At 41.1% G+C, this 27,015-nt stretch overlaps 1 protein-coding gene across 15 annotated transcripts in view; it reads left to right on the forward strand.

Annotated features, from left to right (window-relative positions):
• The window catches only part of CALD1 (caldesmon 1), a 188,414-nt gene that overhangs the window by 89,309 nt on the left and 72,090 nt on the right, over positions 1-27,015 (forward strand). For 2 of the 15 annotated variants that reach the window (XM_049094662.1, XM_049094663.1), the window contains exon 1: positions 23,958-24,197. The exons of 12 other annotated variants lie outside the window; for them this stretch is intronic. In XM_049094662.1, the coding sequence (XP_048950619.1) occupies positions 24,145-24,197 (53 nt within the window). In that variant the 5' untranslated portion in view covers positions 23,958-24,144. Of the gene's footprint in view, positions 1-23,957; positions 24,198-27,015 lie in introns of those variants that run through there. One more of the 15 variants, XM_049094657.1, reaches the window with a different exon arrangement.

Here is a 27,015-nt window from a genome sequence, read left to right on the forward strand (position 1 = left end):
GTAAGTCCATCCTCCCTCTTTAGGATTTTGTAAAATCTGATCACTTATGGAAAGTGAAGGGCAAGTTTTATGGTCCAGCCAACTATGATGGTAAAGTTAAGGGTGTGTACAGGAAATAGATGGTCAGAACCAGAAATCAAGGACATCCAAATTTGTGGTTTTGATCTGAAGATAAAGGACTTGGAAGACCCTGGGCAAATCCCTCTTCCTTTATCTTTAGACCATGGCTTCCTCATCTGTAGCAGGAGTTGGTCTTTTCTCTGGGGGACTGATGGTCATTTTTAAGTTCATTTTACTTTTGATATAGTCTAACTTTTAAAAATATAATGGTCTATATTACTTTATTCAAAACAATAAAGCATTTTCCATTTTGGAAAATGTGACCCTATGGCCTTACGCATAATTCCCTGGGGCCAGACTGGAGAAGACCTAACTTTCCTTTGGATTTAGGGAACAAAAAGAAAGGACTCAACCCAGATCAGGAATGCTGGTGGAGTAAATTAGTAAAAATAGAGTGGCGCCAAGGCTCAGAGCTGCAGATTCATTCATTCACACTTTCAGCCAATTTCTGTTGGGCATCTACTCTGTTCCAAGCCCTATTTTGGGCATCAAGCACAGAACAACAGAAAGACAGACTTGAGAAAAGTATGCTTAATGCTTTTCAACCTGTACAAAACCAAGTGTGGATCAAGAAACTACATATTGGGATCCCTGGGTGGCTCAGTGGTTTAGCACCTGCCTTCAGCCCAGGGCGTGATCCTGGAGTCCCGTGATCGAACCCCATATCAGGCTCCCTGCGTGGAGCCTGCTTCTCCCTCTGCTTCTCTCTCTCTCTCTGTCTTTCTGTGTGTGTGTGTGTGTCCCTCGTGAATAAATAAATAAAATCTTAAAAAAATAAACTACATATTTATATCCTCAAGTATAATTTATACCCTGCTATTCATTGATACTTATTAAAGATGAACTATGCCCATTGTGTGCTATATCCCTGCATACAGTGTGAGGAAAGGGACAACACAGAGAAGAGAAAGTCAGTTGATTTCCACTTCTTGTACCTAAGTCTTTCCAAATAAAAATACCCTGTTTTTTCAATTAGTTGTTATTGAGCTTGAGTAGCAGGTGCAGTTCTATTTTGCAATGATAAATAATTTAAAACTCGTACTCTTACCAGATGTTATAACCACAAATTAAAACAAGCCAGATTCTTATACATTTCATTCCTCAGAATAAATTTAAGAGGCTGTTTAAAAAGCTAACCATACACTTTGTACCGTGCTGGCTTTCTGGGGTTTGCGACTGGCATGTTCTCACTGCGTCACACATGCCCTGAGACTGTCATACACCTACCTCATTCTGCAGGTTGTCCTCTAGTGCATTTCAGGTCATGTGGCTTTCCATAACCTAGACTGTGAACCTAGTCAATCAAACACATCCTTCCCTGTCCTACCATTAGCCTGTGCATCATATTGTTATTCACCTTGTCCTTCATTTGGCTATCACTCTTGAGTCCTTATGGTGATGTCTTTAGATTTGGTAAAAGCAGGGACTTCATTTGATCATCAAAAAGAAATGTATTGATTATCTATAAAGTGCAAGATACTACACTGAATCAGGAGTATGAGTGGCCACCAGGCCAGGCAGTGTCCCAATAGTCATGAAGCTCACATCCTTGGTGGATTAGTAACTTCAGAGCAATCCTGAGCAACGGGGGGAGAAAGATTCAGTAGATAAAATAAATTTGGCAAGTAATCAATGAAAATTCTAAATGCATTGTTTCTAAGTAAAAGATACTATTTGTACACATCTCAAATTAAACTGGATTTTTAAATCAGTTGCCTATTTGAACAAATGATAGTTTTGTTCTTTAATATTCTTCACCTATAGCATGAGATTTAAAAAAATTAATGGGTATTTTCTGCTTCCCTTTCTATAGCTATCTTTTATTTCAATCCCTCTCTGCCTTTGTCTCTATATTTTCAATACATTTTAATATATTTCACCCTAGTCTATGTACATCTTCATTAACACATCTTGATTCATGTGTTTCTATTTCTCCTCCCATCCGTGTACGTAATCCATCTTACCCTGGATTATTTATGCAGGTGCTTTTGTATCATCAGGGAATACATACATTACAAGGGGAAAAATGGGGAAGAGGAAATACTTTCAAAGGGGTCAAATTCAACTCTCTTCCTACTCAAATAGAAAGTAGCAGTAGAAAAAAAATGCTAAACTTTTCACCTGTATCTAGTAAAGATAGACTGATCACAGCACCAGCATGAGGTATATCTGAATAGAACGTATATGTTCTACACAAAGGAAGAGACATGGGAAGGCACAACAGTGGGAGACAGTAGATCTTAGCAGTTAAGGGCGTGGGCTGGGCTGTCAACTCTCAGGTCTGCCACTTATTAGCTATGCGAGCCTAAACAATATTTGATATTTCTAACCTTGTTTTCTCCTCTGTTAAATAGGGGAGATAATACTCACCTTATAGAGTTCTTTTTTTTTTTAATTTTTATTTATTTATGATAGTCACAGAGAGAGAGAGAGAGAGGCGGAGACATAGGCAGAGGGAGAAGCAGGCTCCATGCACCAGGAGCCCGATGTGGGATTCGATCCTGGGTCTCCAAGATCACACCCTGGGCCAAAGGCAGGCGCTAAACCGCTGCGCCACCCAGGGATCCCCCTTATAGAGTTCTTGTGGGGAAACAAAGAGGTAATACAGCAAAGTATTAATACAGTACTATTCATCTAGTGTTTATTACATAATCACCTTTGGAATGACCATTTTTGTCTATTGAGTGTTACTCAAATAAACATCACTCTTCACTATCACTGTAGTTATCTAATTTGATTCTCTGTAACACACAAAGAATTCAGGACGCTCTTATACATTTACCACAAAACAAAACAAGATAAAAAATATGAAGATTTTCCTTCTGTGCTTCTAAGAGGCTATAAGAACCTTAGGCAAGATGAAGAACAGTAATTTGCTACTGAGTGATGAATTTTGAGTGGAGGTGACAGGTATCAAGGTCTGAATAAGGACTGTGTTGCCCCAGCCAGAAGGAGCCAACACCAGTTCAGGTTGAGCTCCTCTTTTACATGAGCTTGGGTTTATCTGCTGAGAACCCTCAGTGATGTTTTCTCCACGAGATCGTCAATGGGTCACACTCTTCCCCTTCCTGGGCTTGTTCCCACAACAAGCAGCTCCCTCAGTTCTCAAGACGTGAACTCATTGCATTCCCAGCTCAGGCTTTCCACATCCAACATTGAGTTTCTCTTTCTGATCAGAAGAAAGGCCCCTATTGTAGAGCGGTGTTATCAGATTCAGAGGCTCTTAGACATAAATAAAGGGAATGAAAACACTGTTGCTGTTGTCATCATTCATACATCTTTACGAGCCTCTGAAATATACCGATGATTAGACATTTGAAAGTAAATATTTTTACTGTAGTAGAAAAACAGTTTTTTAAAATCCACTGAGTCTAAGTAGTTCCCACCCAGAACTCTGTCACTAAAACGTTTTGCAAGATTTAATAGTGTAGTCAATCCATGGTTCTACAACATCCATACACAAAAACACTTTTATTTACAACCCTTAGAGTTATGACCTTGACATTTTAAGTTGAAATCTTTTAAACGCAGCTTTTGTTTTTCTGTAATCAGAAAATCATTTCTCATTAGGAAATTAAGTAAAATATTCCTTTGAAATGGTCTAAATTATTAGAGCAGCTAAATTGGCTCAAAACTATGCTGCAGTTCTCTCTGAAAATTGGTTACTCCAAGGGGCAAAAAAAAAAGTGTTAGGATCTATCTCTTCATTTTTGCTTTAAGTTAAAAGGGTTTTTTCAAGTAGTTCAATTGAAACAGATTTTAAACTATTTCTGTAAGGTTTTTATATATTTGATATTGGTTAGGGTCAGCCCAACTTGAATGTAGGGGCATGGACAAAATGAGATAGATAATTTTCACCTAAGAGATCTTTCTTTATTTATTTGTGTCCAGCCATGTGAAGAATCAATCCTCCCTCTCTTGTTCTCTCTCACTCTAAATAGACATTATTTATTGCCTGTCAGTTCATAAATGGTCAGGTTATAAACGGTAAAGATGGCCTACTTGGACCAGTCTCCACTAACCTCATAATTCCTCTGCTGCTAAAAGTATCCTACTTTAAGGTGACCAGAAGGGCATCAAGAGTCTAGGATCTACCCAACATGATGGTCATTCAACAGAACTTGAATATCTAGATTCTTTTAAAAAACGCTTTAATTGGGATGCCTAAGTGGCTCAGTGGTTGAGCATCTGCCTTTGGCTCAGGTCATGATCCTGGGGTCCCAGGATCGAGTTCTGCATCAGGCTTCCCATGGGGAATCTGCTTCTCCCTCTGCCTATGTCTATGCCTCTCTGTGTGTCTCTCATGAATAAATAAATAAAAATCTTTTTAAAAAATCTTTTAAAAACACCACTTTAATATGTTTTTATTCAAGTATAATTAACATACAATATTCTATTAGTTTCAAGTGTACAATGCAAATCTAGATTCTTGAGGACCTCTAATGCTGACTCATAGGTTCCTTCCTAGGAAAAAAATTGAAATATGTATATATAAGTCAGTACATTTAACAGTTTAAATAGTGAATTTTTCTTTATAGTCTGTGTGTGTGACACAATTTATCAGTCTTTAGTCACTTCAGGAAAGGCAGGATGATGTGTTATTTAAGCATATGGGTGACAAAGTCTGATAGACCTGGGTTCAAATCCTGACCTTGACAACTACTAGTTGGGTGGCCTTGTAACAAATTGCTGAAACTTATCTTTTGCTTCTATTTCTTTATGTATGAAAATGGGGATAATTATACTGTCTCATTGTGGTTGTGGAGATTAAACTAGTCAACCTGTGTAGAGAAATTAACACAAAGTCTGGTGCATAGTATATGCTCAACAAATGTTAGATGTTACTATTAAAACCATATTAGTGAGGGCGCCTGGGTGGCTCAGTCGATTAAGTGTCTGTCTTCAGCTCAGGTCATGATCCAGGGTCTTGAGATTGAACCCTGAGTCAGGCTCCAGGCTCAGTAGGGAGTCTGCTTCTCCCTCTCCCCTCTGCTCGTGCTCTCTCTTGCTATCTCTCTCTCTCTCTCTCAAATAAATAAAATCTTTTTTAAAAATCATATTAATGTTTTAGTAAGCCTTTGGCACAAAATAATATTTTACTGAATTTGAATCTTTATTTGTGTCAGTTCATTCATGATTTGCCACATTCTTACTACAAAGCTTCTTTCCTGCACTGAATCTGAACCCTTGCTTACATGTTTCTGTTGAGGCTGGGAAAGAATTTAATCTTTTGGCCACATCTAAGTCTACTGCACAAATGAAATAAAATAAATAAAATCACATACTGTAGCCATGTGGTTAATTTTTTAATTCATTAACAATATGTCTTTTATTTAAAACATTAAGTATGTAAAACGGAACTCAGAATTTTTCCGAAAGAGTTCAGTTCAGCAAAAAATGGTTCTCAAATGGAAAATCATGTCAACCAAATTTCTCATCTAGTGTTGTAAAGAAGGAACCATCATTTGTTTAGCATCAACCAAATGCCAGTTAGGTGATGCACTCTCTATAGCTTATATAATTTAACTGTTAAAACAACCCCATGTCCTTAGATAGTTTGCTTAGGCTGAATAGTATAGATTGGAGGGCTGGCTTGTAAACAACAGAAGCATTTCTGGAGGTGGGGAAGTCTAAAATCAAGGTGCCAGCAGAATTGGTATCTGTGAGGTTCTGCTTCCTGGTTCATAGACAGCTGCCCTCTTGCTCTGTCCTCACGTGGTGGGAGGAGCAGGGGTGTTCTCTAAGATCTCTTTTATAAAGGGCACTCAACTCATTCATGAAGGTGCCATCCTAATGACCTAAATCCCCAGCTCTAAGCACCATCACACTGAGTGTTAGGTGTCTACATGTGAATGCGGGGGGAGGGCAACAAACATTTAGTCTATAGCAGACCTGGATATTATTGTTCCTATTTTACAGCTGAGGAGTCTGTAGGTCAGAAACATTAGGTAACATGTCCAACTTCTTACAGCTAGGGAGTGCAGTCCAGTTCTGTGTGCCCCAAACCTCAAAACCTTTCTACTGTAACAGATGATCAATGGAATTTTTCATGTTTCAGCTGGTTGTCTTGGCTGAAGGTCCATCATCTCTACGATGCCAAAATAACTCCTTAAGACAGGGGGAAGAAATCATTCAAAGAAACAAACTGTAAATGAGGCTATTGGGTCTAATTGAACTGTTCTTTATGCTTATTCGGGTAAATTGCTTATGTGTGTAGACACGGTCATTGTTTTCTTGGCCCTCTAAAACTCTTCTGTGTTATTCCCATTTCATAGAAAAATAGAACCAAAGGTCAAGTTTTCCCCCTAAAGCCAAAGAAAGCCATTGGCATCACTGCTCTTGGCTTTTCTTTAGATTTTTCTCAATAAGACTATAGTCACCATTAGGACAGGGACATAGTCACATCATCGCTCATAAAAGCTCGCAGCTGTCACTGACCTTATAGATAATCTTCTGCAATGGAATGTTACTTTTTCATTTTTGGACCACACACTACTTTGAGTCTTTGAAGAAAGCTGTAGACCCTCCTCCAAGAAAAATGCACATATGCACCCATAAAACTTGGCTCTTACTTTCAGTGGTGTAATGGACCTCCATCCACAGACCTCCTGGGGGCCTATGAAACTGTGGGCCAAGAATCCCTGATCTAATGAATTTTAAAAGCTTTATTTTACTATGAAGAAACTTAAGTCTAGGGGTGCCAATCTTCTCAGAATCACCCAGCCAAAGCTGAAGCAGAGCCTTCTTGCAGTGTGCACTTATTCATCTCCCTGGATAAATGGAGCTGTCTGTAACAAATGCTCTGGCTACTGATTAGGACAGTTGAGCATACTTCTGGGAAAATATATATGCTAGAATGTATTGCACGCAGAGTGGAGTTTTTTTAATTTGAAAACGATTTGTGGATAATATTTCTAAATAAAAGGGGATTAGGTCAGATTACTTCGTGGGAAGTAAAATGAAAAGCAAAGGAAGAGAAGTGGAGAGGCAGAATGAAAACAACTAATTGTTAAGAACTGGGAACCCAAGTTTGCCAAGTCGAGAAGGAAAAAAAAAAAAAACCTGTTGATTTTGCAAATAGAACCCTATCTGCCGTCAATTTTAGAATTCTTCTGTTTGGCATATATTATCTTGGCAAGGTTTCTTTAAGCAAAGCTTAATTGTGACACTAAATTATCATGTAGGATTTCTTCATCCTTAGCAGTTTCATTTAGCAACTCAAACTCCTCAAAGGATTTTTCTCACTAAATATGTAAAAGACAAAAACTGATTTGATTCCTTTTTTTTTAAAGATTTATTTTTATTTATTTATGATAGAGAGAGAGACAGAGAGAGAGAGAGAGAGAGAGAGAGAGAGAGAGAGAGAGAGAGAAGCAGGCTCCATGCAGGGAGCCCGACATGGGACTCGATCCCAGGACTCCAGGATCAGGCCCTGGGCTGAAGGCAGGTGCGAAACCACTGAGCCACCCAGGGATCCCCCTGATTTGATTCCTTAAGGAAGATTTCGTGCTTTATTTTTGTTACTACGGTCTTTGGAGAGGATGGAGCAAATTGGAGGGGGACACAGACCTGATGCCCTCCAGGAAACAGAATTGCTCCGACTTGGGTTTGAATCCTAGCAAGGTTACCAAGAATAACCCTTAGCCTCTCTAATCCCATTTTCTCATCAGAAAAATGGCCATCATAGCAGCTCATAAGATTTCACGTAGATTATAAAGCACTAGATGGATAGATGACAGAAAGATAAATGGTAAGTAGGTAGAAAAAATAAAAAACAAGAATATATGTGAATATTTGGCTGGTGCTCAGTACTCACAATCTGTTGTTGCTATTTTTTAGCTGGCTAGAGGACAGAGTAAGGAAGGAGCTGTCAGGAAAGCCATCTCTGGGTCATGTCCCCAAGAATCACTGACTGTGCATAGTTCCCATGTCTTCAGACATTTTGATCGAATCTTCACTCTGTTTCAAATCTGTTTTAGCACCTACCTTGAAAGTTATGGGAGAAATGGATATGAAATCTCCACACAGAAAAGAAAATCTACCTCCTTATTTCTAACATTCATTTTCCCTACTGGTTTTAAATTAAGATAAAAATACAGGATAGTTTGGTAACTTATATAGTGGGGTCTTTTTTTTTTAAAGTCATATATCTAATATTTAATTAATTATCTATTTTATTTTTATTTATTTTTTTAAAGATTTTGTTTATTTATTTATTCATGACAGAGAGAGAGAGAGAGAGAGGCAGACACACAGGCAGAGGGAAAAGCAGGTTCCATGCAAGGAGCCTGACGTGGGACTCGATCCTGGGGCTCCAGGATCAGGCCCTGGGCTGAAGGCAGCGCTAAACCACCGAGCTACGCAGACTGCCCTAATCATCTATTTTAAATAATTTTCTTTTGCCTTATGGAATTATCACTTTTTTTTCATATTACATAATTGTGGTTTTAGTAACCAAAGGCCTCTCAACCACATATATAAATACTATACTAATAATGTAAAGAAAGTATGTACCCATTTTTCACAAAATAATTCTTAATCATTTTTTTCTAAATTTGTGATTTTATTCATTTTAATTTTGAAAAAGCTGATACAGGCAAAATTATATTATGTAATGTATATAGAAGTTGTAAATCATTATAGTGCATATATTATAAACTTATCACTGAGCTTAGCATCTAGGACATTTCTGTTACCACTGAAATCCCTCTCTAATCCCACCCCCTTGCTTCTCCATCTACAGAAATAATTAATATTCTGAATAATTTGTCTTTTAATGTAGGCTCCATGATGGGCATAGAGCCCAAAGCAAGGCTTGAACTTACCACCCTGAGATCAAGAGTGGGGTGCTTAATGGACTGAACCACCCAGGCACCCCATAATTCATTTATTTTTAACTAAAATTCTAAATAAGAAAATATGAATTAGGTACTAGTCTTTCTAGCACCTTGTGATCCAGAGCATTCCAAAGATTCTCTCCAGAGTCAACTGAAGGTGTGAATGGGAAGCCTCTGTTCCCTGAGAGCACAAGAAGTTTGCCTCTCTAAACACAGGATCAAAAGGGTCTTTCTGCTGTGTAAGGAACCTTGGAGAAGTATTACAAACCAAGAATTCTCTACAAACAAAGAATTCTCATCAAAATCAAATGAAAATGTAACAAAGCATATCAAATACATATATTGAATCTATGTTCTGCCCATTGGTTTTCTCACTGACCAGCCAAATATAAGAGATCTGCGTTTGTAGCCTTCATTTGGTCAGTCAAGTGGGAATGGCACACAGGAATGTTACAGACTATTCCAAATTCTTAGTCAAAGGAAATCTATCTCAATTGCTTTGAAGTCTTCTAAGGAAATTCTTGACCTTTATTATTCCAATGCTCCTTAGCAGTATTACAAGAAAGTACCATTGGAGATGATACATGAGCATATTGGAATGACGTAGTGGCTGTATAACTAGATTTTCATTTATCTGTGAATGAGGTTAAAAAGGAATAATGTGCATACTTTGTGAATCTGATCAGTTCTTTTCACTAGTGTGCTATCTACTAAGCAATGTTCATCAGCAGTTTTGTAAGAATGTAATTTTTAAAGGACTTTGGAAACATTCGCTTATTTTTAAAAGTTTAATTTGCTAACTGTAAATCATTTTCATGTATGCAGTTCTTAAACAAGTTTCTAATGTTTTTTTCACCTCGTAGAAGTCAGCAAGTATGTTCAAACATAGTTTCAAAACTCAATTTCTTTTAAAATATTCCAGAATTTATACGGCCTTTCTTCTAGTTAGTACAGATTAGTGAGATCTGACGTTGCATTTGAGGTTAGTACCAATTGACTAAGTTAAAATGTGAGAGTTTATTTTCCATTTTAATAACTCCCTACATCACATACAGTTCCTTTGTTGGAATAAAAATCTTGGTAAAGTACACATCAGCCACTATAAATAGCAGCCATAAGCCTGTACATTCAAGAGAGTCTCCAGAGAGTGTATTTTAAACTGCACAATGTTTAGAATAGGAAATTCTTCCAATGTTCATATTTTCCATTGTGGGTGACATGGACGATCCCCTATCACATCTTCACAGGCTTCCATTTTCCTGTACCATTTAGGAATCCAACTGATAAGCTTCTAGAAGATTGCTCAATATGTGCTATTTATTTGCCTAAGACTAACCTGTGTCTTATTGTCCAGTGAGAATGTTGCATAATTAGGGGCTCTCCAAATGAAAGCTAGGTAACTCCCAGAGCCAGCACCAGCAACTAGATAATGAAAGGGTCCTTTCTTTCTGGAGTTTGTAGCTATACTGTGTCTACTTAGCAGTCAACGCATTTTTGATTCCCACAGAAAACCATTTATTGTTGGCAGGTCTTTTGGGGGAACTCAAGAAACTAATGTGGAAAATAACTGAGCAGGAAGTGGACAGACAAGCAGGATGAGATGATGGGTTATCATACTAGTTCAAAGACAAGAAACCTCAGCAGGTGTAATGACAATGACATCTTCCCCAAGGCACTGCTGGCAACTCTACTTGTATCCCTCTGCCCACTCCTTCCTTGAACTGTCCTTCTGTTTCTCTAATCAACTGTTGTGTAAATCTTGATTTTTTTTTTAGTGGGGCCCATTTAGGGGATCTAAAATCCCCCATTTCTCCTCTCTTGACGAAGAAGATGAGAAGCTACTGTTGAGGGCCTTGGACAAAATTGTGATATAGAAAGAGTTGATACCTGATGCCCTTCCTCCCTCCTACTCCCCTATTAAGAGCCTGTAACTCTTCCTACCCAACCATGAAAGCCAAATATCCCAAATATGTGTCTGCTTTCTGAGTCAGCATCCTCAGAGTATATCCTGGCTACCCAGAGAATATCATAGCTACAGAAGCTCCATGGCTTACAAACTGAACAGAATGAAGTTTTCAAAACTCAGGGCTGAGGCAGGTTGGAAATTCCTAATGCTTCCATTTCTAAGTACTTCACATCACAGGAATTTGAATATAAATTCTATCTCATTGCAGCATTTGTCAGAGCTGTGGTAGAGCTGAACTGGGGAGGCATACCCTGTAGAAAGGATCTAGTTTTCCAGGAGAACTCCTTCTGAGTGCAGAATTACTGCTAGGAGACATATTCTGGTATCCTATTGGGTTATATGGTCAGAAATTAAGACTCTCCTACATTCTCTGGTAAAAGTTTGAAAATCCAAATCACTGGACCCACACTCGCAAGGTAACATGTCCAAGAGCACACAGTCAGTGGCCAGGCCAAATCTGGAAACTGTGTCATTTCTTCCAACTCTGGTGCTTTTTCCTTTGTGTTATGCTGTGCCCAGCCCTTACAACTACCTCTGCCTCTACAAAACTCCTTTTAGATCAAAGATAAAAGAGGATGCTGGGTAAAACTTTAGCAGATCTGGACTTCCTCACCTTTCAGACAGAACTAATGCTCCTTAGGGTGGCTGAGAAAATTAAATTAAGATATGAACAGATGCCATAAAAAATATATAGGGTGGTTCACATGACATGTTTATTATTTAGAAGAGCCAGTATGATTCACTTCTGAAGAGCCATTCAGATTCACTTCTATTTCACTCTACATTGAGTTGCAAGTTTCATTCTGATCATATACTGTGTTCCAAAGGAATTTTCATACTTCATGCTTGGCTAACTTATGTGATCTAACTGGCCCTCAGGCATTCTTGACTTCCAAAAATGAGACACAGACAAAATGCAGTAAAATGTTACCTGGCACTCCCCCTAGAGCCTGTCATCCTTGGAGAGAGCTTAGGACCTCAATTGCAGATTAGAAAAAGCAAAACCATTTTATCTGCCCTTTCCCTTAGTCATGAATTAAGGAGAAAATTCAAAAGATTTAAAATGATGGCTTTATCTCGATCAAACTTCAACCCAGCTGTTGGCCATGTAACCTGTCTGGTTTTGCATCTAAGTTAGCAAAGGTCCTCAGACTCAGTGGAATTCTATGACTTTCCACACCACTATCTTCCTTTCTGAACCTCTTATAACTGGTGAACTCTGACTCAGCTGGAAGGCATAGCTCAACAGTCATCCTCTGGAAAACATCTTCCCAGAGGTCCCCTGTCAAAGAAATTGATTTCCCACCTTGAGTCTCCCATGGCTCTTTAAATGTATATTAATTGTTATATTATCATTAACATTAATTAGCTATATTAATTATGACTTTTTTAAATGGCTGTTTTGTATGCTTATTTGTTCATTTGTCTGTTTTCCCCCACCAAATTAAGAGCAACTCTAGGTTAAAAACTACATCTTACTTTTATTTCCCCAAAGACCAGTAAGCAATATGAATAAACGAATGAGCAAATGACTACTTCAAGCCACATCTGTGTTCCAAGGCAGAATTTTGCTCAATTTGCTAAGATATTGGAGAAGGGGTAGAAATGTTAGTGACCTTTGTGGTGGTCTCCAAATACTGACACCATCCATGTCTTCCTTGGGGTTCCATCACTCCCTTGCTGAGCCACTGGAAATTTGACTCCTTTTTCTCTAGAGAGATGAAGAAACTCATCTCATGTATTTCTCTGATTATTAAGGATAATTGGATTGCTACCTCATATAATTTTGACTATTATGCTTATTTAGTTGCTTATGGATGCAAATGATATTAATGTGGTAAGAATCAATTCCCTTTGTTGGCCTAGTTGCTCTAGTCCTCAAACCCTTTAGTATTACTTGCAATTAACATTTGCATTGTAAGACCAGATAATTATCAAATTATAGGATTCATACCAAACCCAAAGGAATCCAACAGTGAACAGACTATTTAATCAAAAATCTCTCTAACAGAAGAGTCAAGTCTGCTGTCTTGAAGAGTAACCTTTACTTAATCCCAGAAGGATGGGCAGAAGTAGATGAAGGGTAGGGCCAACAACAGGGCTAGCATTTATTAATACTCTTTCTGAAATGGGGTGTTTAACATGCAAGTTGAATCTCAAGTTTAGACTCTAAATAGCAGATTGTTTTCTAGTATTGGGATGTAGTGATGAATCAAGAGACAAAAGAATGAAGAAATGTATGGGGGTTAATTTTGTTTTTGGTGAAGTGGGGCATTTTTTGTTTTCATAAATACACATACCTCAAAAAAGTCTGATTTAGAAGAAAGGAATTATAAATAACAGTCAAAACTCTAGAGTAAGATTCAGATTAATTCAGGCACCTGGGTGGCTCAGTGGTTGAGCCTCCGCCTTTGGCTCAGGTCATGATCCCAAGTTCCTGGGATCGAGTCCCACATCAGGCTCCCTGTAGGGAAGCCTGCTTCTCCCTCTGCCTATTTCTCTGCCTCTCTCTTGGTGTCTTCATGAATAAATAAATAAAATCTAAAAAAAAAAAAAAAGGATTCAGATTAACTCACTTTCTACACAAGGCATTGAGTTTCTTAATAATAAACGTATGACCTTTGGTTAATTTGTTAATATAAAATTTGTAGTTAGAATAAAATTAGTAAATTGAAACACCCAGAACATATTATACCAGAAGTACTATAGAATAGCCTTGAAACCATCTTTTTTAATTTTTAATTTAATTTTTAATCCTTAGATCCATTGAAAAGGTCAGAAGGAAAGATAATTTGAAGTTATCCTAGAAAGACACTGAATTCTGAAATACCTAGGAGAATCTCAAATTACATCAGCACTTTCTACTCTGCAGCATATTTTAGAAAGCTGGATGCATATTTCAGATCGTTGGCTCTCAAATTTAAAATGTCTGTCTGCTATTTTTTGTATATGTATTATCTATTTTCTTTTCTTTGTTGTCTTCTTGAGGTCTTAAATTAAAAAGCTTTCCAGCTGGATTTTTGGCTCTTACATGAGAAAAATGAATATGCTTTTTTATTAAATGTTTTCACTGAGAAACCTGCCTGGTTCTATTCTATAATTAATGAACAACAACAACAAAAGAGCTCCATTTGCTTTTCCTGCCTTGATGCTAATGATAGCTTGATTTCATTGTTCAATAACTTCAAAGTAAAATAGCATCTTCAAGCTGCAAAGCTTTTCCCCTAGTCTATTTCTAATCTCCTCTCTCAAGCTGCCACCATAAAGGCCTCCAAGAATTCTACAAAAGACCATTTCTAATAAACTCAATAAATTCAACACAAAAGTGTTGAATTACATTAGATCTCCCAGATGTAAGCCAGTGTAAGCTCACTGTAATCTATTGTCTTAGTCATCTGGGACTGCTATAACAGAATATGATAGACCGGATGGTTTAAACAACAAACATTTATTTCTTATAGTCCTGGGGGCTGGGAAGTCCAAGATCAAGGTGCCAGCAGATTCAGTATCTAGCAAGAACCCACTTCCTAATTTGCAGTTGGCTGTTTTCTCGTTGTATCCTCACTTGGTGGAGAGAGAGAAAAAAGCAAGCTGTCTTGTGTCTCTTCTTATAAGGACACTAATCCCATTTGTGAGGACTTCACCTTCATGACCTAATTACCTCCCAGAGTCCCCACCTCCTAATACCATCACACTGTGGGGTTAGGATGTCAACATATAAATTTTCCAAGGACGTGAATATTCAGTCCACATCATCTATGTGTTAGCAAGTCTGAACAAAGAATGGGCCAGTAGAAGAGGTTTGCATGAATGCCGAATCCAAGACCAGGGTTGGCAGTGGCATCTGGGACTCTCCAAGTGAGACAGACTTTGAATCTCAGGGTTTGTTCAATCCTGTGACATGAGAAGTGTTTTCTCCACTGAGGGAGGTGTTTTCTCATGTCTTCCCTTGGCTTGGGTAAAATATTCCTTGTGACTATTTTACCTCCCTTTGCTCTGACTTCATACTCATGAAGCAGTCTCTGGTGACTGTGAGGCTTCCTGACATTATGGCTTTGGGGAATGGTGGGAATATGAGTGTTCTCTGAGCACTGAAGAGGGAGGTCATTCATTCTCTTAATTAACTGGCATTAATTAGCATTCTGATGTGTACATCAGTGTCTTGTGAGTCTGGAAACCAGTCAGTCTCCTTGAAACCTATCAACTTTAAGAATTTCCACAATCCAGTTGGTGGTACAGCAGAGCTTCTAGATCCTGTACTATGCTGAATACTCAAAAGAAAAAAAAAAAGGCTTCGGGGGAAGCCTCTGAGAGGACTTCTTCAACAAATATTATTGTCCTTCTTCAACCCAGGGAGCAAATGACAAGTATTTGTTGAGCATCTGCTATATGCCTAACACTGTTCTCAGCTTTATCAGGTGCAAACGAGGTATTAGAAAAAATCCTTGCTGGCAAGAAGGTTATAATTTATTTGGTGAGAAAAGGTACGTACATATAAATAAGGAATAAATAAGACTCTGTGTGTATATCCATCTATTTCTGTCTATAGATAGGCATCATAATTGTGTATCGGTTCATGTGATCTGTTAATTACAAAATAGGACAGTACCCAACAAAGTGTCATTTTTATAATATAAAGAGTAGTAAACACTACACCCTAAGTATCCAAAATAATGGACTATTTTTCTAGCAATAAGAACAAATATATGCTTTAATCCAGGCCTGACCTTCCCCACCCCAAAAAAATCTGGATTTGATTCCAGCTATAAAAGCCATGTGTAAATTTAATATCCAGATGCAGAAAGTGGACACCAGCAAATAAATTTATAGTTGTGGAAATATTTAGATAGTTTGAATAAGAGTGATACACAGTGAGAAATCTGTGGCTTATGAACTAACATGCTTCCTTTGAAGATCTGACCTTGTCTCTTACACTGGAATTATATCCTTAGAGTCCTCATGATTGTCTTTTAATTTCCTTCTGGTTCAGTTGTATCTATGGACGACAAATTCCGCATTCTTTTTTTCTTTTTTTCTTTTTTTTTTTTTAGGGGTAGGTGGAGGGAGAGAGGGAATCTTAAGCAGGCTCCATGCCTAGTGCAGAGCCTAGCGTAGGGCTCGGTCTCACAACCCTGGGATCACAACCTGAGCCAAAAGTTGGATGCCTAACCAACTGAACCACCCAGGCACTCCACAAATTCTACATTCTAAAGCATATCACTAGGGCCTAGATTCAGCTTCCTTTGAGTAGAAATCATATCCGTTCTGTACATACTTTTTCCTAGAATTATATAGGATATATATAATTATTTTCATTGAGACCAGAACCAGGGTTTTACAGATGTGCACCAGCAACCATTCAGTCAAGCAACTATTGCTAGAACCCTATTTTCAAGCACAATTTTATTGATTTTAAAGATGTGTTTCAAGCTGGAGGGCAGAGAGGGTTGTTGGAGGCATGATCCTCTTTAGATAGAAACTTTCCTCTCTAGGGGAAAAGAACAGTCTAGATGGTTAAAAAAAAACCCAGATTTTAAAAAGAGCTCAGAAAGTAGACCTAAATAATCATTGCAAAAGAGTTTAAATAAAATGGGGAACTTCACAGCAAGTTAGCTGGAAGGGCTGACTCATACATGACAACATAACTATTTCTCAAATGCGTGCAAACAAGAGTGGGCTCAAATATTCTCATCCTTCCTCCTGAAATGGCAAAGAACAAAGAAATAAAGTCACACGTGGGGAGACTTCACACTGGTGTGGCTAGACACTGGTTCTTAAAGAATCACTGGAATTCGGAGAAGCAAGAGGAATTTAAAGGGATTCTAGGCAAAAGGAGAAGGAACAGCTTTGTAGGGTAAAAGCAGAAAGCTTCAGGAAGTATCAAGCAAATGGTGGCAAATGCTAATAATCTTTTCACCGAACAAAAGCTCCCTTTATAATAAATGTGAGGGTGCATTGCACTGATTGAAGGTGTGTGCTAGGTTGCCAGTGAGGATACAGCTAGAGGTCAGGATATGCTTCAGGGGAAGAAGTGGAGTAGGAGTGGCTTCAAGATGGATCAGGATTGGCCTCGGGAAGGAGAGAATGCCCTCCTTTTAACAGAATGGGAGCACCGCAGGAAGAGGACCAGCATTCCACTGCGAGAAACACAGAAGCCTTAAGACAGAGCGAAAGGAATCACTCCTATGCTCAATCCTGAATCATCCTAGAACCACATACACACGATGGTGGCCTTGATGGTGTTCCAACTGGAGTGGGACCAAACGTGAAAGGGAGACATAGTTCAAAGGAGTAGCTCACAAGAAAGTGGACTGAACACAGGTTTGGGAAAACAGCTGCCTCCAAGTGGAAAGGGAAGCTATTCTAAAAGAGCACACAGAAGGCACTAAGTTACTTTGAAAGTTTTATTTCTAAACCCGGATGGTGCGCCCATAGATGTTCATTATGATTTTCCTTATTCCCTTTAGTCTAAAAGATTTCAGAAGAAAGGGACACCTGGGTGACTCAGGTCGTGACCCTGGGGTTCTGGGATCGAGTCCCACTTCGGGCTCCCTGCATGGAGCCTGCTTCTCCCTCTGCCTATGTCTCTGCCTCTCTCTGTGTGTGTCTCTCATGAAAAAAAAATAAAATCTTTTAAAAATACATTTCAGAAGAAAATACAATTTTAAAAAGGTAGAGAACACTTATAGTTGTTACCCATGTATCTTTAATCAGAATCTGCCTGTGGGTGACAACAGAATCACCTTATTAATAATATGCTTCTTAATGCTACCTCCTTATGCAGGAATACCACCCCACCGCCAGTTAAAAAAAAAAAAAAAAAAAAGACTTCTCTGATTGTTTCCGGAAGTCTATCTCCCAGAAGCCCATGAATAGTACACTCAGTCACCAAGTACAACCTCCTTGCTGCTAGGCCCCTTCCCAGTGAGGCCCTGCTCTGACTCTGCCATTAAGTCATTTCAGATGACTTAATCCCCCATCACCACTGCCCTGGGGTCCACCCTGAGACCCCTGGCCTCTGTGTCAAAGGCACTGTCTGGTGTCCTTGTGCTCCAAACTTTCAAGGTACCAAAGCAGCCCTGCATTCCCTTCAGTCCTCTGGAATTCTAGAACAGTGCTATGCTCTGGGACAGAAGTAGGGATGGTGACCCTGTCCTCTGCTCTGTTACTCTTTGTCACTCAAGCACCAGAGCTTGGCCTACACTCAGCAAATATGTTGTAGAAACAGTTTTAGCTTCTCTGCAGCCCTCCTCTTCTCAGGGCACAGACATGTGACAATGGGGTTTGGGTCTGGGGACCAATTCCAAGGCATGTGATAGCAAACAACTATTCAGACCCCTTGCAAATCACTGCCCACCCCCTCCGGCCCCCCAGGCCCACTCTACCACTCAATCACAATCAGATGCATCTCAATTCCAGTGGTGAACACAACGAAACTTGGGGCCGGGCCGCCACTCACATCATTTATCTTTCCATTTTGACTCAATTACAGAAAAAAATAAATCTGCTTGGCCAAAGTAATGATGTGCTCATTATGAAGCCCCATGCACTAATTCATTTATGCAGCACATACTCCAGAAGGCCCACCCTTCACCAGGCACTGTGCTAACTGGAACAGCAGGAGGGTTGGAAGGACCCTGTCTCAACAACACTCCACCTCGGGGAGCTCACAGCCTAGCGAGGGGAGCAAGAAATACATAAGCACACTGTTAGTGCAATCTAGAACCTTGAACCCTGCATTGCCTCAACCAGATAGACTTCCCAGGTATTGAAATTCGGGGAGGTGCTCTTTGGAAAATCTTTTTCCCCCTTTTGGAAATCAGATTCTGTGTTCCTCAGTTACCAAGATCCTGGACAAGAAAAATACAGTACAGAATATCCTGAAAGACCTGAAAATGGGCCTCTGAAAACAGTATGAAGTTCTCTATGTGAGGGTCAAATAATAAATTATAACAACAAAACTAGTTTCACCATAAGTGCTGGAAATAGGCCAACAAGGCGACAGATCTGGGGAGGAAGGAAAAAAAAAAAAGTCCTGGATTTAGCACAGAAATGAATGAACAATCTCTGTAAGAGACGCTATTATCAATGCGAAAACGATGTTAAGATGTGTTAACAGGAACGTGGCAGGCAGCACTGGGCCTTCATCCAGGCACATTCAGCCCTGGTCAAGCCTTTATTATGTCCAATTTGGGTTTCCCGCTTGAAGAGTTGTTATATTTCAGGCTGATATTAAAAGAATGGAAAATAGGCACTGGCATCTAGCCTAGCAGAGATGAGGCTGAAGGATGATTTAATACCTGTGGCCCTGATAGAGATCAGTGGATTTCTATTTCACCGACAGGAAGTATAGTTCAGTAATAGAATAAATTGAGCATAAGACCGATTAAACAGCAGGGCCTTGATCACAGGATGTCGTCTTTGAAGTACGGTGCTAGAGCAGCCCTGCTGCTTTCAGAGTACTCTTCACTTTCTAGCTCGTGTTCGAATTTTTGTATGCATATCTTACCTCCCTTGGGGGCTGATCTTCTCATCCTTGGATCCCCTACAGCATGTCCCAAAGTGACTGGGCTTGTAGTAAGTACGTAAATGGTGTTAAGTGCAGAGGGGCAAGCATGCCCTCTGTTGGGACAAAGGACATGGCCACCATGGTAAGGGAGTAAGAGAGTATAGCGCCCAAGACCTGTTGCAGGCCTAAGGACAGATCACGCAAAGAATAGTTCAGAGAATTATGCCAGCAGAGGCCACAAGGGTACTAGTTAAGGACAGGCTGTTATGAGGAAAGGGTAGGGTGAGGGGTAAATGATGACTTTCCACAGCAGTCCATTCACTCCTCCAGCCCCAGCCAGCCCCCACATATCCATCAAGGAAGACACAGCCAGAACTAGGAAGACATTAGCAAAGACACAATGGGGCAGGAGAGGCAAGGAAAGGGCACTACCGAGAGGGAAAGGGGGAAGAGGAGTCTGTAATTTCTGCGTTGGGATCTGGGTAAAGGAAAGAGTATTTCATGGGCAGATTTCTGAGGAGGACCCATAAATATGCACTATCACCGGACAACAGAAAGCAGTATTATTCAAGTGAACATGTTCAATGCCTTGGCAATAGTAAGATGCCACGAGCTGTGGAGGGAAGACTACAGAGGGGCCCATGGAAAGTAGAAAAAAGGGTCTGCCTGCAGGTATGTAGTGAGCCCCTTCCGTTCCATTGCTGTCCACCCCTTGATTAGCAGCTTTCTAGGTAAGATGCTATTGCATCTTGCCTATGCTCTTAGAATGAGGCAAATGCCTCATGTCTTTATAATGATTTTCTTTATAAGAAAATATTTCTTTCTTTCTTTTATAACAATTGACTTTTTTTTTTTTTTTTTTTTTTACATTTCATTTATTCATGAGAGACACACAGAAAGAGCCAGAGACAGAGGCAGAGGGAGAAGCAGGCTTGTTGCGGGGAGCCAGATGCAGGACTTGATCCCAGGAGCTCGGGATCACGACCTGAGCCAAAGGGCTCAGGTCAACCACTGCTTAACCACTGAGCCACCTGGTGCCCTTCTTTCTTTCTTTATAAATGATTTTATGAGAAAATATTTTTCAAGAGGCTTTTTTAAAACCCCCTTTATTGAATGCTGCCTCTCAAATGAGTAGATAACTTTGGGGTTTGAGTTTCTGTAGGAAGTAAGTGGCTGTGTGTGTGTGTGTGTGTGTGTGTACGCACGTGTGTGACTAAAGTGCATTAGGGCGGTGCACAGGCGCTTCCCACATGCCTCTTTTTCTCCCCAGGGAATTGTTCCAAGGTAGAAGCTGTTCTCAAACAACCATTGCAGACTGTAAAGTCTGGAACAGATCATGGGGGCCAGTCTCCTACCTCCATGAAGTTATTTTTTTAATCATATTTTATTAATAAAGGACCAGCCTGCGGTGGGAGCTATCTCCCTCTCTTGCACTGACCTCCTTCAAACCGTCTCAGCACAGAATCTCTTTGATAAAAAATTAAAGTAGCTAGAAATTAAGGATGCTATGAGTAATTTGAGACTGGCCCAGACTTCCATTTTCCCTGGTAAGGGAGTCCCGAGATGGCCTACAGGGGACCCCCATTATCTTGCTGAAGGATGGTTGACTGCCTCAGTTGTTCATGGTGCCAATGAATTAATCCAGTTCTCAGAGACACCAGTTCTGGAAGCTGGATTCTGAGTACCCCTGTCTGTGCTACAGGGTGAAAGCACAGGTACCTGCTGGTCTCTGCAGGAACCCAACACTGGCTACAAATTAATCATTGGTATGTTCTTCCTAATTTCTCTCGTCTCGCCTCTCCAACCCCAGAGGGCTACCTGAAGTTGTCTGCTGTCTACCCCAGCCATGCTCTTAGCTCATGATTCACTTCTCTCCTCACCTCTCAGATGCATCCAGTCTCTCTTTCGTGGGCCTTTGTGTTCTTCCCATTCCCCACTGGTATCTAACCCACGTCCAAAACTCACTTCTCTCTTCACTATCAGCACGTCACTACCCTACCAAGTAGCATGAGTTATGACACCTGCTAGTTTTACTATCACAAACTGAAGACAGACAGCTACTTCCCAGATGCATTCCATTAATAACAATGGGGCCCACAAAGAGTATGCATGATTCCCTCTTATCTTTACAGCTAGGAAAAGAGTTGGGTGGATAGCCTTTATACAGCTTGCCATTTGCATGCTTTTAGTATATGAATGTCAGCATATTAGTGGACGGTTACCAAATTCTTGCTCTCTTCCATGGAAGGTAAGGTGTGTGTGTGTGTGTGTGTGTGTGCATATGTGGGTGGTGAAAGAGATAGAGAGAGACAGAACTGGCCTGGAATAATCATAGAATTTTTTTCCAAGCTATTCCATTTTATGAGCTTGTCTTAAATATACCGAAGCTATACCTGCCACCTCAAAATTGGAACGTATTGGGAAGAGGGGGAAATCAAGAGTTGAAACGAATTCCCAAGGTCAAATGAGCCCTATAATCAAGTATGTTTCTGTTCAAGTATCACTGCTGTAACAAATAACCACAAACTTGGTGCTTCAAACAGCACAAACCGATTCTCCACTGTGCTAGAGGTTCAAAGTCCAACACCAGTCTCCCTGGGCTAAAATCAAAGCGTGGGCAGGGCTGCATCCTTCTGGAGGCTCTGGGGAGAATCCATTTCCTTGCCTTTCCAGCTTCTAGAGGCTGCCCTGAATCTTGGACTCGTGGCCCCCTTTCTCCATCTTCCTCGCCAGCAACGTTGCATCCATCTGAACATTCATCTGTAGTCACATCTGTCCCTGACCACAGCCAGAGTGGATTCTCTGGCTTTAAGGACCCATGTGATTAGATTGAGCACATCTGGAAAATCCAGGATAATCTCTGTCTCAATGCCTGTAACTTAATTCCATCCACAAAGTCCCTTTTTGCCATGGACCTATTCATAAATTCTGGAGATTAGGACATGGATGTCCTTGGGAGGAGCCTTATTCTGTCTGCCACAGCAAAACACTGAATTTTTTGAAGGGGGGAAAAATTAAATGGGCGAAATTTGGTAGAAAGGCAAAGAGCAGAAGGTCTCAGTACATGTTTCTACCTTAGCTCTGCAGCAATAAACTCGAGCCAACTCAGTGAGTATTCATTAAGGCCTCTTGTGTGAAGGCAGATAGAGCTCTGTTTTTATGAGAGTCTCAGGCACTTTATATACTCAGCATATGTTGAGTGACGATATATATATATATATTCAGAGATATTTAAATGTGTACATATCATGATATATGGAGATAATTAACTTTGAAATTCACTAAACTATATTTACTCTATAAACCATGACTTTGATGACAGCATAAAATTTAAGCAGGAAAACAACCAAAATGTTCTAGTTACTTGAAATGACAAGAGCATTGAATCTAACGGAATTAAACTCCTTGAAGTTGAGCACAAGAGGCACTGCTGTAGCTCTGCTCCATGATGTTTGGTGAACTACGTAAATGCTCTGTGCTTCTGAGCCCTTGTTGGTGACAAGCAATATCTCAAAGATGTCTTTCATTCTGTGAAGGGGCTCTCAGTGTGTGACGCTAATTGCTTCTCCTGCTATTTACCAAAAGAATCATCTCAACCTTCGGTTGTGGAGATCTGAGTTGTTCTACTCATTTGACAGAAAGCCAGTCCCACAAGCATCCGCGTTCCCCAGCACCAATCTGATCATTGCCTGTTGGAGATGAAGAAACGTATTCATAACTCAAGCCCAGACGGAGTCTTCTCTAGATAGAATCAACACCACCCCCTCCTCAGGGACTGGAATTTGGTTGCTTCCCAAACTGTTGCTGACCAGGCTCCCTTGCCTGGCGTGGCTGATGAGATCATCACACCAGACTGCCATGGGTACAGACCAGGCCGGCTGTTGCAACATGCTTCTAGGCAGGCGGTTGCCCTCGTTTTACTGAGGGGCGTGAGCACCAAACACCCCTATGATCCAGCAGTTCACTGACAGAGCCATCTCTCTTCTTCCCTTTGCCTTTGGTTCGCATTTTTTATATCACGCATCCATCTTTCCCTGGACAAAAGGGATAAGAGGAGTTTTCCAGATTTGATTTCTCAGTGGGAACTGTTTGCTTTGGAAAGCACCTACACCAACGCTAATTGAGAACAGAGCTCAGAATGAGGGCCTGAGAACTGCACCCCTGTGAACTATTCGGTGGGCCCGTGTCTGTTGATCTCTTCTGCATTGGATTGTGCCTGCAAGTGATAACCAGGATCAACTCTTTTCCAAAGGGCTGTGCGCAGGGGATCAGTGTCTTTTCCTTTGACCAGGTCTCGACCTTGGAATAATTATTTGTAATTAATCATGTAAAGGTCTTCATCGTGAGAGCTACTGAGAACCCGGGCCCCTCAGACCCAGGAATCACCGCCTGGGAGATCTCTAAGCCATCTGCGCCCTTTACAGTCTAAACAGGATGGGCCTCTATTAGGGAGATTACAGTAAAAAATAACAATCAGCTCTCTGGTGATCCCATGCGGAGGGGAAGGGTGGGGAGGAGTAGATTTGGCGCAGGACTAGCCCAGACTTTCGTCACAGGGACAGACCAAAGTGTTAACACAAAGGGAGCATCCCGCACACCGCCTTCCAGCCGCAGGACACATGGCACCTCCGGGGGCCCGGCCCGCGCCCTGAGCGCCCCGGGGTCGAGGGCCTGGGCACCGCCTGCCCCCGCCGCCCCCTCCAGCTGCAGACATGCTCGGGGGACCCGGATCGCAGGGAAGACGCAGCCTGGCGGTGCTCTCCCAGTGAGTGCTCACTTGGCCCCTTCGGGTTAAATTTTTCTTTCTTTAAAGAAAAAAAAGAAAGAAAAGATTTAATGTGGGAATGGGAGGGAAGAGGAGAAATCAAGAGGTAAAGGCAGGCAGGCAGGCAGTCTGGAAACTTCAGACCTGTATGCAACTTTCTGGTCTCAACTTTCTGGTGGTTCTGATTGGTTTTCCTCGTTGCCATTTTTATGGTGGTTCCCAGACCATTTGCGAGGGTTTAAACCCAAGGCGCGGGGCTTCTCTACTGCGAATACTGATCCGCAGAGTCTTGGGTTTCTAGAGATCTGCTGTTAATTTAGACCTGAGCCCTTTGCTCAGAATGATCCATTCGCAGGAACCAGATCTCTTGGCTAAAGCACACATTGCCCAATCCTTAAAAGTCAACAGCCCAAAGCCCTTAATAAACTGACCCTCTGACTGTGACCCAACAAGATTGAGAGCACACGCCACCGATCAGGGACTTGTTCAGATAACAGGCTCCAAGGTTTAGGATCATGAAACCCTGGGAATGTTCGAGCTAGAAAGGGGGCCTCTAGGATTGTTTGCAGCGATGTTCTCATCCTATAGATGAGAGGAGATGAAACCCAGAGGGCTAACTCAACTTCCCCAAAGCCAGACGACAGTCGGAAACGGAGCCGGTGTCTTTGTATTCGCAGGCAAGAGCCCTTTACACGCTGGTGTTTATGAGGTTTGGAAAACTTAGTGGGTCTTGGGAAAAGGTACCGCACAAGAGTTAGATACCAAATGGCTTCTCAGTAAATCTTTCCCATTTTTGAGACTTCTGGCACCGATTCAGCATGACAATTGTTGTTCCAGTTGTTCCAGCATTTGGGTAACAGTTAATCAAATAAACAGAGGGACTCAATGGGATCCTAAAAAAACGAGACCTATGTGTGCTACGTTAGCAGATCTCCTGGATCGGCCCTTTCTCTAAGTGTGATCACTCAACTGTGAGAGCTCAAGGGGGTTTGAGAGGCTATCTGGATAAGCCAGTGATTATCAAACTAGTCGTTTCTTCTGTTTTTTGTTTTGTCTTTTAGCAAATTTCATCTTGCGAGGAATTCTATTACATAAAAGAGATGTTCTGGTTGAATGGGTGGTTTTGGATCTAGAGCTCCTCACCCGCACAGCACTCCCAAATCATGCCCATTGCTTACCTCTTCTTTGCTTCGCATCTCTTCTCCACCCCACCCCACTCCACCCACTCCACCCGTCCTTCCCTGGAATTCTGGATCTCCATGGCACAGTTCAGAAACCACTGGTCTCATTGAATTCCTTTATTTTATTGAGGAAAGTGATGTACACAGTAGGGAAGAGTTTGCCTGGTGTTACGCAGCTGGTCAAGAGCAGAGCCTGGAATGCTGGGCAAGAGCCCTGTGTGTGCCCGCACATGCACGCCTGTCCAGTGTTTCACTCCCAACTCCCAGGTTCTGAGTTCTCCCACTCCATCAGGCCCATGGTTCTATCAGTCTACTTTCTCCATGTCTCTCTCACTCTTCGCTCTCTCCATCATTTCCTGAATTTCGACAGTTATTGCCTCTCACCTGGACAATTATAATTGCCTTGCGTCTCACCCTGGCCTCGATCTTCCTCCCCTTTCTGACCTCGTCGCCTCCCCCCTCCTCTGCCCACCTTTAAGGATGGAACCAGTTCTCCCCAATGGGGAATTCAGAGTTCTCTGCAGGCTGCCTCAGTATCCCTTCTTATTTTGACCCACCCTTGCTGCAGAATCAGACCACTCACTGTTCCCCAGACTCATCACGTGTAGGCTACCTCCATGCGTTGGCTCCCTCTGTTCCCTACCCGGGAACACTCCGTGTGCCTCAGTCCTCTCATGTGGAATAAAGGCCTTACACAAGACCAGGAGTTCTGGAACCCAACCATGGATACATGGGATTCCAGAAAAGCTTGGGAAGGGTGGATAGGGTGAGGTGAGGTGGAGAAGGTGTGGGAATGGTGTTCAGAGCGAGGTCTCCCTCACCTGCTTCTACTTCCCTCCTGTCCTCTAAGGCTCCAATCAAACGTTACTTTCCTCCTCAAACCTTCCTCAGTTCTATTTTCTCTCTGTGCTAGTGAGTTATGGCCAACCTTCTGTGATTAGGCTTGTAGTAAAGGTAGAGGGCCCCCCACCATAAGCAGCAGTGTACTGGCCGGGCGAGGACTATTTTGAATCTTTGAATCTTCAGTTTCCAGCATGGTGCTGTTGCTAAAAGGAAAAAAAAAATCTTCAAATTTCTCCTTACTGGGTAAACCTAACTAGGTTCATCCAAGTTCACACTTTTTTATTTGATTCCTTTGAACACACGAAGCTTCTGCACTTTTTGCTTTGGAAGAAGTATGAGGTTAAATGCCAAACAGGTGCCCGACAGAATGAATTCTAAATTCCTTTGCATTTGCATCAGATAATTTAGCCGAGTTTCACTCCCTACAGAGCAAGATTGGCAGTATTTTTTTTTTTATGAGGCACATTAAAATTCCTGAATGCCAAGACCTGCACAGAGCTGTGTTATCTTCAGGACAGGTATAAATGGCCTCTTAGTTCTTTAGATTTCGAGGTGCTGTGTCACCTGTTCCTGGTGAGATTATTGAGATACTCTGTCACTTGCAGTCTAATGTCTTTCACTGCTACTTTTCTCGTAAGCCTTCGTGAAGTCTCCTTAAGTCAGAATTTCGCATTTCTTGTAACTCTTCATGCTTTCGTCCATTAAGAGCAATGCTTCTCATAAAGAAGTATGCTTTTATATGTCCTGCCAATGAAAACGTTTTGTTCTTGTGTCACATTTTGTAACAAATGTGG

The sequence above is a fragment of the Canis lupus genome, chromosome 16 (genome assembly GCF_003254725.2).
Source record: "Canis lupus dingo isolate Sandy chromosome 16, ASM325472v2, whole genome shotgun sequence".
Taxonomy (NCBI): domain Eukaryota; kingdom Metazoa; phylum Chordata; class Mammalia; order Carnivora; family Canidae; genus Canis; species Canis lupus.